Here is a 13,163-nt window from a genome sequence, read left to right as displayed (position 1 = left end):
CAGGTTTTGATAAATCTCCCCCCTGGGTGTTCTTGCAAGGACTTCATTCACTGCCTAACAAAAAAAACATTTTAACTAAAGTTACTTGAGTTCATTTCAACGTCATTGTACAATCGTGGCCAAAAGTTTTGACTCCTACATTAAGTTTATGCAAAAGACAAAAATAATTTTTACAGTGTTGACCCGGCTTCTTTTTTCAAGGCGTCTGCAATTCGTCATAACATCATGGATTTTAGCTTTTGGACCAAATTCTGACTGGTGACAACCCATTATCACTGTTTGGAATTCATCACAATTTTTGTATTCTTGTTGCTCCACCACCTTTTAGAGGATTGAGATCTGGGGAGTTTCCTGATCGCAGACCCAAAATGTCAATTTTTTCTTCACCGAGCCCCTTAGTTAGCCCTTACCCTTCCTTTAACTTCAGAGAAGTCCTATTATAACCTTGCAGTGAAGACTCTATGGCAGTGGTCTTCAACCTGCGGACCTCCAGATGTTGCAAAACTACAACTCCCAGCATGCCCGGACAGCCGTTGGCTGTCCGGGCATGCTGGGAGTTGTAGTTTTGCAACATCTGGAGGTCCGCAGGTTGAAGACTACTGCTCTATGGGTATAGTCACACGGCAGAATTTCCGCACATCCGCACCAATTCCGATTCTGCATTCATTTGGGGGGTTTCTGGCCTGTGCAGATTTTGTGCGGAATTGGTGCAGAATCCGCATGTACAAATTCAGAAGTGTGAATGGAAGTACAGAATCCCGTAGAAGTCTATTGGACTTTAATTTGAGGCGGAATCCGCATGTGGAATCTTTGCCGAATTTTGCATGCGGAAATTCTGCCGTGTGAATAGACCCGGCAGAATCCTATTGAATTCGGTGGGATTCTGCTGCACTGCGCTCACGGAGGAATTTCCGCAGCAGATGTTTCTGATTCTGGCATCCGCAGAAAGACTAGACATGTCTATTCTGCATATTTCGCTCGGAAATGCATTGCAGCATGTGAAACGCCGCATTTCCTAGCGGTCCCAGAGCTTGCCAGATTATTGGGATGTTCAAAGTCGCTGACTGTGTTTTTCCGGGTGGACATTCGCCACATTTTACGACGTGTGAATATTACCCTAAGGGTACATTCAGACGACCGAATTTACAGCGTATTTTACGCTGCAGATCCGCAGCTGAAGGACCTCTATATGCTGCCTTTACATGTGCCTGCTCGGAGCGACAATACGCTGCTACGTGCAGACACACTGAAGCTATGGGAGAGTCGCCGCGCATGCGCGTTGTACTCGCAACCATCACTCTCAATGAGCTAGGCCGAGAGCTGCAGCGATGTGCGGGTACTGTGCATGCGCGCGGCGACTTGCACATCGCAGTGTGTCTGCACGTAGTAGCGTATTACCGCTCCGAGCAGGCACATGTAAAGGCAGCATATAGAGGTCTCTCACCGGTGGATCAGCAGCGAAATATCCGCTTGTCTGAATGTACCCTAAGGCTTTTTCCACTTGTTTTTTTTTTTCTGGCAGTTTTTGGAATACTGCCACTGCAGTTTTTGAGCCAAAGTCAGAAGTGGATCCATAAGGGAGAAGTGTAAGTCCTTCCTTTATATGTCCTATACACTTCTGGCTTTGGCTCAAAAAACTTTTCCAAAAACTGACAGAAAAAAAAAAGTAGAAAAGTAGCCTAAATGTCCCGACCAGGGTGCCTTCAGCTGTTGCAAAACTACAACTCCCAGCATGCCTAGACAGCCTTTGGCTGGAAGTTGTAGTATTGTAACAGCTGGAGGCACTCAGTTTGAGAAACACTACATTAAATACATTCAGCACTTCATTGTAGATTTAAAAACAAAAATAGACCATGCAGTATTTTACTTTTATTGAATGGAACTGTTCGGATTAGAAACAAATCCTCATAACAAACCTCTCCTGCTCTGGACAGTTCCTGACACAGAGAGAGGTGTCCGCAGAGAGCACTGGGGTCAGACTGGAAAGAACTACACAACTTCCTCTGGAGCTTACAGCAGCTGATAAGTACTGGAAGGATTAAGATATTTAAATAGAAGTACCGTATTTTTCGCCGTATAAGACGCACTTTTTCTTGGGGGGAAAAAGTCGGTGCGTCTTATGCGGCGAATACACCCCTATCGCGGCGGTCCCTGCGGCCATCAACGGCCGGGACCCGCAGCTAATACAGGATATCACCGATCGCGGTGATGCCCTGTATTAACCCTTCAGACGCGGCGATCAAAGCTGACCGACGTGTCTGAAGGGAAAGTGACACTAACCCGGCTGTTCGGGACCGCCACGATTTCACCGCGGCGGTCCCGAACAGCCCGACTGAATAGCCGGGTTAGTGCTTACAGGACACCGGGGGGGACCTTACCTGCCTCCTCGGTGTCTTCTCCGTTCAGGGATCCTCTGTATGGCCGGCGCTCTCCTTCCTCGTCATCACGTCGTCCCGTATGTGCGTCGGCGTGCGTAGCGATTTGATGGCGGCGACGGAGAGCGAGGATACCCGGCTGTCCGGGCATGCTGGAAGTTGTAGTTTTGCAACATCTGGAGGTCCGCAGATTGAAGACCACTATTGGGTTCAAAATCTTTATTTTCGATTTTGCACCTATAAATAGGGTGCGTCTTATACACCGGTGCGTCCTATAGGGCGAAAAATACGGTAATTTACAAATCTGTATAACTTTCGGGAACCATTTGATTTGATTTTATTTTTTAATTTTTAATTTTTTTTACTCCCAGAGTACCGTCTATAACTGGTTAACCCAATGTTTCCCAATTAGTGTCCCTCCAGCTGTTGCAAAACTGCAACTCCCAGCATGCCCGGACAGCCTTTGGCTGTCCGGGCATGCTGGTAGTTGTAGTTTTGCAACAGCTGGAGCGGCACAGGTTAAGAAACATCGGGTTAACCATTTCAAAAAGATTTAATCTGCTGAAACAGCGTTGCGATGCATTTGGATATGGAAAAGAAAACCATGAATGCATTGTGTGCCCGCCCTAATTTAGTTTCAATAATGAGATGTCAATTAACGACTGATTCTGCAAATCAAGCACTTTTTTTGGTGTTTTGTTGGCTGTACAAAATCTACAAATGCAGCGGTCCACAGAAATGTGGTTAACAAAAATGGAACGTAAATATACCCTTAGGGTACATTCCCACACGGCGTATTTGCTGCGTATTTGCTGCTGCATATTTTATTTTCTCTGTTGAAGTCAATGGGTAGGAAAATACGCAGCACCAAATACGCAGCAAAATGCGCCACGTGGGAATGCACCCTAAAAAAAAAATACTTTTTTTGAGGCCTAAGCTGCACATTTGTTGAACTTTTTTTTTTTTTACTATTTGTTTTAATTGTCTTTTTTCAAAACCAAATGACGGGGGCATGAAATGGCACGTACACAATGAATGAATTATCACTGTACGTCTAGGGCTTCACATCTACATGGCGTCACTATGGCTGCAAGCTGGTTTATACATTTATTTATTTTTTTCTTTATAAAAGTTGACGGTAATCTCATGATTATACCGCAACTTAATAGGCGTCGTGAAGCCTTAACCTTTTTAATATTGTGTTCAATTTATATAGAAGAACTATTTACAATTATTTTAGTCATTCTGAATTTCTACATTGTTGGGATCCACCTTGAGGTGCCCAAAATCTGTGCTTGGGGTCAATGTATAGAAACCAACAATGCCTAAAAAGAGTAGCCTGATAGAAGACCACCATGAGAAGTTTCATTAGGCTAGGTGTTTTTTCTTTTATTTTATTTATTTATTTATTTATTTTTTGCATAAATGCCCCAAATAACCCACCACATTCACTGCACTTAAAAAAAAAAAAAAAAAAAAAAAAATTTTTACAGCAAGAAATGCGGCAGCCAAATGTTAACTGAAAGTCATTGGAGAATTATGAAACTCCAAAGCAATTTTTTATTTTATTTATTTATTTTATAGATATAATCTACAAGCAAAAAAACACAATTTGGGTTTTGGCATACTCCCCTCCACACACAATTTTTCAATAGAAATCTTTGAGTCACATGACTTGTCATGAGAAAAATAGGAGAACAAAACACCAAAAAAACCGCATCTTGGAGCGCAAATTGAAAGGCCGTTTTTTTTTTTTGTGGCGTTTTTCTGGTAAGAAAAAAAATAGAAATCTAGACTTGAATAGTTTTGAATTTTGTGTTTTGTAGGTGAAAAGTCAGAGGCGCCTGCTGCTCCTCCAATTCACATATACCGTATATGTACATACATACTTACATACGTGTGTGTGTGTGTTTTTGTACTGTGCGCATATTTTTGTTGGGGAATACTTCTATCTGCACTTCATACATCTTACATCCAGATTAATAATGCATCGCCGTTCGTTCTTTTTTTGCACTGTGTTCACTATTGAACAATAAAACACATTGGCCTGAATTCTCATTGCACTAATTGGCATGACCTAGATTCATATGGTATTATTCTAACACAACCAATCCCACACCGCTACTACAGTGCCCGTTCGAGGGCATCCTCAGCAGCCTTGTTTTACCTTCACTGACCTGTGATCACTTAGTTATGTCTCTCATGGGAGCAGCATCTTTGTATGCTTTAATTTATTTTATTTTTTTATATCTGTCCCTTTTATTGCCTTTTTTAAAAAAATTTTTTATATCAAACATATTTTGTCCTGAGCTTAAAGGGGTACTCTGGTGATAAACAAGTTTTTTTTTTTTTTTAAATCAACTGGTGCCAGAAAGTTAAACAGATTTGTAAATTACTTCTATTAAAAAATCTTAATCCTTCCAGTACTTATCAGCTGCTGTATACTACAGAGGAAGTTTTTTTTTCTTAAAAAAGGATAGGGGATAAGATGTTTAGAGCAGAGTACCCCTTTAAGGTTTGGTTTATTTTTATTTGGTTATTTGGCATTTTTTCTGATTACACTTTCTCCCACATGGACTGTCTAGATTCACACCTGTCTAAAAATATAGAGAGGATACCAAGGGAAGGAAGAGTATTAAGGAAGCTCTTGTTTGTTTTGTATTTATCCTGTGTTTGTCTTTTAACTGCATCAAAAACAATTTCCACTGTAAGAAGAGTATTAAATGTCGTCTCTAAATAAATAAGAACAGGCATTAAGTGATTTTGACCCTATTCGTCATGAAGGAGAAGACGACCCCTGAGGATACTTTGCAGGCAGATTAGGATCAGGGCAGATGTCTCTGGGAACACCCGCAGCTGGAGATTGCATCGAAAAAGGAGTAAACTCAAAGGGATTCCTTGGCTACCAAAATCTTATCTATTCTATTCCAGCTGTGTTCTGCTTTTTATTTATTTGTATTGGTAAAACCAGACACATGGATTTTTATATACAGTCACACGTTAAAAATGTTTTTACATAACTTGTGAGTGGATAAGATTTGTTTTCTAATGTTTTGAAAGGAATACTCCCAGCCAAAAAATTGTGCAGGCCTAATGAGTTGGTGCAGGATTTTCTTTTGTTGGTTTTTCAATCAGTTCTTGTATAGCACGAAGACGTGTGAAACAGCCGCTGTAGCCTTGCTGTATCAACCGCCCCCCATGCGTCCACCCCAGAATATGTATGGGAGTTTATGAAGAACTGGTGAGTGCCGACTGTTTGTATTCTTTATCAACCGTTCTTTGCTTTATTGCTGGATTGGTAGTCAGAGCACCACTAAATACTTCTATATATTGAGACCTCCCGTGCCAGTTTGGGTATTGGATTGTACAGCAGCAGTGCCGGACTATTGGGTTAGGTTCACACTACGGAATCTCCGAGCAGAAACTTTCCGCCCAGAGATTCCGAGTGCGGCCAGTCGGCACTAGGACCGCGCAGACACTGCAGTCTCCAATAGACTGCAATGTGTTCCGCGAGTATTTCCGCCTGAAGAACGAGCAACACCATTCTTCAGATTGAAATTTTCAAGCGGACTTTCCGTTCACAAATTCCGCTTCCCAAATTCCGAAATGTGAATTTATGAACGGAAACCAATTCACTACACTACATTTTTAGTAAGCTGAATTTCTGCCTGCAATTTTAAAGCGGAATTGTAGGCGGAAAATTCCGTGGTGTGAACCAAGCCTAAGTCTCTTCATTCGGAGCCTCAGTGATCGGACCTCTTCACGATCAGAAACGTATCACTTATCCGGGATGTTTTTAGGATAATGTGAGGAGACAACTGCACATGAAGGAAATTGGGGAATCCAGCGTGGCTAAAAACGAATACTCCATCGACGTGTAGACGTTCGTTTCCCGGGTTCTTAGCAAAGTTCCTGACAACCAAACATTTCACGATGTGTCACATCTCTTGTGGCTTGGATGTTCGCATTTAGAATGGGATCAGTGTTACCCAACCCCCCACATCGTAGAATATGTATAGTTGTTTTTAGCCCTAGGAAAGAGAACCTATGAAATAAAATTTTTGAGGGAACGCTACAAAGTTGTGCAGATAATTGACATGACTACATCTGGCCTGAGGCGGACACCATGAAGATTTTCATGCCAAAGTAAAAACATGGGGTGTAGTAGTTTTGGAACATGTCCAGGAGGTGAGATGATCAGATTTCAGGGGAATCTCTACTCCGAGCACTGGACTTGTTCATACTAGTGAAGTTCAGAACATTGTTTTCTTTTCTTTTTCTCCTTTACGATTGTAGTTTTATCATTTATGCACAAAGATGTTGAAATACGCCCGTTGGCAGATGACAGGTCGTGCAAACCGCTTTAAGTTTATAATGCTAAATAATAAATAAACCAGCCAAACTTTTATGTATATTCACACATACCGTGTAGTATACTCTCTCAAGTTGCTGCTGCAGATTAAAGGGGTATTCGAGGATTTTTTTTTTATATTTGACTATGCTGCAGGGGCTGTAAAGTTAGTGTACTTCATAATATAGTGTCTGTACCTGTGTGTGACGTTTTTCTCACAATTCTGTGATTTTTACCCCAATATTTATTTTTATCAGCATACAAAATTACTGTTGTCTCAGATTTTTCCCACCTTGCAATGTGGCCGAGACCTGACATCACTAGTCAGCTGATGACAGGGAGCATGTCTGCTTCAATGGGTGGAGGGATCGCTTGGTGGAAGAGAGATCAATCTGCAACAGCTGTAGGCACCCTGACTGAAAACCACACTGATTTGAATGGATGCAGATCATTTATGTTTCAATGGGTGGGGTGGCTGATGTGTTGGAGGGAGGAAGATGGAATTGTGGGATTTGTAGTCAAAAAAAGAAAAGTCAAACAGGAAATAGCAGTTCACAAAAAGCTAGCCACAGTGTTATGGTAATCTCACAACATAGCCATTTAGCCCCAAGACGAGCGCAGATCCTTCCTAAGCATGTCCATTACTGCCTGCCAGGTACGTACTAAAATCACCTTATGGTGGAGAACCCCTTTAAGTCCATACAATTAGATGACAAATCTGCAAATATGCAGTGGATGTGGTAAATGTGAATGAATCCTTAGACCCCATTCACACAGAGAAATTTCCCTCTGGACATTTCGCTAGCACTGGCATAACAAGCATGCTCTAGGCACACTGGGAAATGCTCTGTTTCCATAGACAACGATGCATTTCCCAGAGGATTTCGCTAAAAGAATCTCACATGTCAATTTTTGCTGCAGAGTGCGGAAGTGGAATTTCAGTGCCAAATGTTTCCATGCCTATGGTTCAGCAGAATACTGTTGAAAACAAAGAGTCTGCTGCAATGAAGTTTCCGAGCTGAATTTTTCTTCTACGCTTCCACAAGGCACAAGTATTGTAATGCCTGCATGCCTCTGTGGTGCCTTCTTGACGCCCTGCTATTTTACTATGTGCTGCTATAAAATCTTTTAATTAAAGGGGTACTCTGGTAGAAAACAAATTTAGTTCTAATCAACTGGTGCCAGAAAGTTAAACGGATTTGTAAATTACTTCTATATAAAAATCTCAATCCTCCCAGTACTTATCAGCTGCTGTATGCTTCAGAGTAAATTGTGTAGTTCTTTCCAGTCTGACCACAGTCTCTCTGCTGACACCTCTGTCTGTGTCAGAAACTGTCCGGAGCAGGAGAGGTTTGCTATGAGGATTTGTTCCTGCTCTGGACAGTTCCTGACCTGGACAGAGTTACATAGTTAGTTAGTTAGTACGGTCGAAAAAAGACATATGTCCATCAAGTTCAACCAGGGAATTAAGGGGTAGGGGTGTGGCGCGATATTGGGGAAGGGATGAGATTTTATATTTCTTCATAAGCATTAATCTTATTTTGTTCCAGGAATGTATCTAATCCTGTTTTAAAGCTGTTAATTGTTCCTGCTGTGACCAGTTCCTGAGGTAGACTGTTCCATAAGTTCACAGTTCTCATGGTAAAGAAGGCGTGTCGCCCCTTGAGACTAAACTTTTTCTTCTCCAGACGGAGGGAGTGCCCCCTCGTCCTTTGGGGGGGTTTAACCTGGAACAGTTTTTCTCCATATTTTTTGTATGGGCCATTAATATACTTATATACGTTTATCATATCCCCCCTTAAACGTCTCTTCTCAAGACTAAACAATTGTAACTCCTTTAATCGCTCCTCATAGCTAAGATGTTCCATTCCCCATATTAGTTTAGTCGCGCGTCTCTGCACCCTTTCCAACTCCGCAGTGTCCCTTTTATGGACAGGTGCCCAAAACTGAACAGCATATTCCAGGTGAGGCCGTACCAATGATTTATAAAGGGGGAGTATTATGTCCCTGTCCCTTGAGTCCAGGCCTCTTTTGATACATGACAATATCCTGCCGGCTTTGGAAGCAGCAGCCTGACATTGCATGCTATTCTGTAGTCTGTGATCTACAAGTACACCCAGATCCTTCTCTACCATTGACTCTGCCAGTTTAATCCCCCCTAAGACATACGACACATGCAGGTTATTTGTACCCAGATGCATAACTTTACATTTATCCACATTGAACCTCATTTGCCAAGTGGATGCCCAGACACTTAGTCTATCCAAGTCATCTTGTAACTTATGCACATCCTCTATAGACTGTACCGTGCTACAAAGCTTGGTGTCATCTGCAAAGATAGAAACAGAGCTGTTAATACCATCCTCTATATCATTAATAAATAATTTAAACAACAGCGGTCCCAGTACTGAACCTTGGGGTACACCACTAATAACCGGGGACCAATCAGAGTACGAATCATTGACCACCACTCTCTGGGTACGATCCATGAGCCAGTGTTCAATCCAGTTACAAACTAAAGTTTCCAAGCCCAAAGACCTTAACTTACCTGTCAGACGTCTATGAGGGACAGTATCAAACGCTTTAGCAAAATCCAGAAACACTATATCCACAGCCATTCCTCTGTCAAGGCTTCTACTCACCTCTTCATAAAAGCAAATTAGATTGGTTTGACAACTTCTATCCTTAGTAAACCCATGCTGGCTATCACTTATAATACAATTATCCCCTATGTATTCCTGTATGTAATCCCTTATAAGTCCTTCAAACTATTTACCCACAATGCACGTTAAACTTACCGGTCTATAGTTTCCTGGGGAAGACCTAGAGCCCTTTTTGAAGATTGGCACCACATTCGCCTTGCGCCAGTCCCTTGGCACAATACCAGACACCAGAGAATCTCTAAATATCATGAACAGGGGTACAGATATTACTGAACTTACCTCTCTAAGAACTCTTGGGTGTAGTCCATCCGGCCCTGGGGATTTGCTTACATTTATATCACTTAACTTACCTTGTACCATCTCTACATTAAGCCAGTTCAGTACATTACATGATGTGTTACCAGCACTGACCTGGCCAATGTCAGCTCCTTCTTCCATAATGTATACAGAACTAAAGAACCCATTCAGTAGCTCCGCCTTCTCTTGATCGCCTGTGACAACCTCCCCATTATCATTATTAAGGGGTCCTACATGCTCTGTCCTTGTTTTTTTTGCATTTATATGTCTAAAAAAATATTTAGGATTAGTTTTGCTTTCTTTGGCCACCTGTCTCTCATTTTGAATTTTTGCTGTTTTTATTAAATTTTTACAGATTTTATTAAGCTCCTTGTACTGTTTAAATGTTATAGCTGACCCATCAGATTTGTATTTTTTGAAGGCTATTTTTTTGTTGTTTATTGCTCTTTTAACCTCATTTGTCAGCCATGTAGGATTTAGTTTTAATCGTTTATATTTGTTCCCCTTTGGTATATATTTAGCTGTATAGTTATTTAGAGTATTTAGAGAGGTGTCAGCAGAGAGCACTGTGGTCAGACTGGAAAGAACTACACAACTTCCTCTGGAGCATACAGCAGCTGATAAGTACTGGAAGGTTTAATATTTTTAAATGGTAATTTACAAATCTGTATAACTTTTTGGCACCAGTTGAATTCAAAATTTTTTTTTTTTTTTACCCACCGGAGTACCCCTTTTAAGTATAGCATCCAAGTTGTGTTGCAATCTCCATCAGGGTACATTCTCAAAGGTGTATTTTTGCTGCAGGTTTTATCTGTGGTGTAGAATGCACATGGGCAGGTTTGTTTGCAAATTCACAGTGTGTTTCTCGCTGCGAGTTTGAATGGGGGTGGCTCTTTACGGGCTGTCAGCAGCAGATTTCCGGCAGCAGAATTTCCGATGTGGAAAATTTGCAGCAGAAAGCCCGCCCCGTTCAAACCTTCAGCGGGAAACGCACTGCGAATTTGCAAACAAACCTACCCTAAGGGTGTGTTCACATGGGCATGTTCACACGTGCATATTTTGCTGCAGATTTGCTTTTTTCATAGGCTTAACATTAGAAAATCTGCTGGAAAATATTTGCTGCAAAAGCCGCAGATGTGAACATATCCTTAAACAGGGTTGGAAGACCAGACTTTTCCCCTGAAGATGACTGGAATTGACCAGAGAGGGAACCTCTTGAGCACAGTTCCTAACTAGGATGTTCACATACCCAATAAATCTAAAAGCAACAAAAACCATTCAGACCTAACCCTTATAGAAAAAATGTGGCTATAAAAAGTTATGACGTGTGTGGGTTTTTTCTTTTTTCTTTTTTTTTCTTTGTTTTTATTTTATTTTTATTTTTGAATTAAGACTGTAAATGTTGTTATCCCTTGTTTCTTATATTCTTTCTATGTTCTATCCTAAAATAACATTTGGCCATATTCTGTTGTGAACAGATGCCCGTGGTTGTTGTACGTTGTAAACAGGGAACAGTAATTCTTTGTTGTGAAGTGTTTGCGTCTTTTCTCCCACAAGTAGTTCAGCTGTCAGCGTCTTCTGACATTACATCTTTGATTTTTTTTGTGACAGGTGACATTGGAGAAGGTCCTGGGTATCACTGTGTCGGCTGGAAGAAGTCTCGCCTGTGATCCAAAGACCGGCCTTGTTGCATATCCGGCAGGGTAAGTCAATGCTTTATTGCTCGGGTGCCAGGGTTCATGTTATCTGTGTGGAGTGGGAGGGTCGGTGCAGGTTTGATTTGGTGGTAAAAGGGGATTATCCATTAGTCATCCAATGGTAATCCTTCTCTAGGGTGGCACACTTATCAAATTCAAAATCTTTTTATAGTCGTCCATAATGCCAGTAATCTTGTCATGTAGACATTTTATCAGGTATACAACATGGCCGACTTTACTTTACAATTTGTCAGGCAATGTTTAACCGCGTCATAGCCACTTTAGATTCCAATGAGCCACTTGGGCCAGCAGCTGGTTTTTCTTTCTTAAATGTCTAATACACTTACACACTTAGCTCGGCCAAACAGGTAGCGTAAGGCATTGTTCACATCTCGGAATGTCCGCCTGGAAAATCTCTGTGCGGACATTCCGGAGACTGCAGGCGCTAGGACCGCACAGGAATGCGCATTCCGTGTGGAGTCTGCAGAAAGAATGCACAGGTTCATTTTTTCTGGGGACACGGAAATCGGAATTTCCATGCCGAAATCATCTGGCACGGAGATTCCGCCGTGTGCGCATTGAATTCAATGGCACTCTGCTGCAGCTGAATTTCCATGCGGAATTCTGCATGGAACTTCCGAATGTGCACATAGCCTAAGGGCCCTGTTTACATGATCCGATTTGGAGTCGGAAAGCGAATTGGGATCTCAATGATTTGCGCTTGTTTACGGAGTCGTCACAAGTCTCAATCAATTGTGCAGCCGGGCAATACACAGGGAGATGTGCGGCCGAATATTTATATGGCTGCCAAATAATGCTATCGGTTGACAAGAGAGCACGAGGCTGATCACTGACCCTTTTACCTGGGCCGATGAACATTCCTAGAAATGCTTGTTCTTAATAATTTACCTGTGGTAAAGGGCCTAAAGCAGTGGTCTTCAACCAGCCAATGGCTGTCTGGGCATGCTGGGAGTTGTAGTTTTGCAACATCTGGAGGTCCGCAGGTTGAAGACCACGGGCCTAAAGCCAGTGCCAGACACATCTGGTAGCTTATTGTCCCTAGAACAAAAGGATTGGGCTTGTTGAAATCCAACTTCTTTCCTGCTAGGTAGGTGGGCTTCAAGCACATTGACTAGTTAGCTGGCCTGAAGTTGGTAGGTTTGCCAACCTTAAAGGGGTACTCCACTGCCCCAGCATCCGGAACATTGTGTTCCGAACGCTGGGTGCAGTCCGCAAGGGTCGTGACGTTATGCACACGCCCCCTAGCAACACAACACGCCCCCTCAATGCTGCCACGCCCCCTCCCATAGACTTGCATTGAGGGGGTGTGGTGTGATGTCACTTGGGGGCGTGTGCATGACACCACGACCCCAATAGCCCGCACCCAGTGTTCAAAACAAAATGTTTCGGACGCTGGGGCAGTGGAGTACCCCTTTTAAAGGGGTACTTCAGCATTTTATATCTTGAAAAATATCTGATTGCTGGGGGTCAGACTTCTGCAACCCCCTACAATCTCCTAAACTTCTCTTCTAATGCATGGGAGAGATGGCTGAGCCGGAGAGATATAGAGCACAGCGCACATGTATCTCTCTCATTATTATTATTATTATTATTATTATTATTATTATTTTTTTTTTTTGTATTTTTTTTTTATACCTGATCCTGTGGATGGGGATAAGATGTAAAAAGCTGGAGTACCCCTTTAAAGCGCAACTGTCATGACATTTTGGTGCAATAACCTGCACACAGCCTTTGTACTGTGTGCAGGTGGTGGGTATAA

At 42.1% G+C, this 13,163-nt stretch overlaps 1 protein-coding gene across 4 annotated transcripts in view; it reads left to right on the top strand.

Annotated features, from left to right (window-relative positions):
- The window catches only part of MAPKBP1 (mitogen-activated protein kinase binding protein 1), a 204,878-nt gene that overhangs the window by 81,184 nt on the left and 110,531 nt on the right, over positions 1–13,163 (top strand). For all 4 annotated transcript variants that reach the window (XM_056545871.1, XM_056545868.1, XM_056545869.1 and 1 more), the window contains exon 3: positions 11,298–11,389. In XM_056545871.1, coding sequence (XP_056401846.1) covers positions 11,298–11,389 — 92 coding nt within the window. The remainder of the gene's footprint in view (positions 1–11,297; positions 11,390–13,163) is intronic.

This window comes from Hyla sarda, chromosome 11 (assembly GCF_029499605.1).
Source record: "Hyla sarda isolate aHylSar1 chromosome 11, aHylSar1.hap1, whole genome shotgun sequence".
In the NCBI taxonomy this organism is placed as follows: Eukaryota; Metazoa; Chordata; class Amphibia; order Anura; family Hylidae; genus Hyla; species Hyla sarda.
The sequence above is the reverse complement of the archived record's forward strand: the minus strand, read 5'-3'. Positions and strand labels throughout refer to the sequence as shown.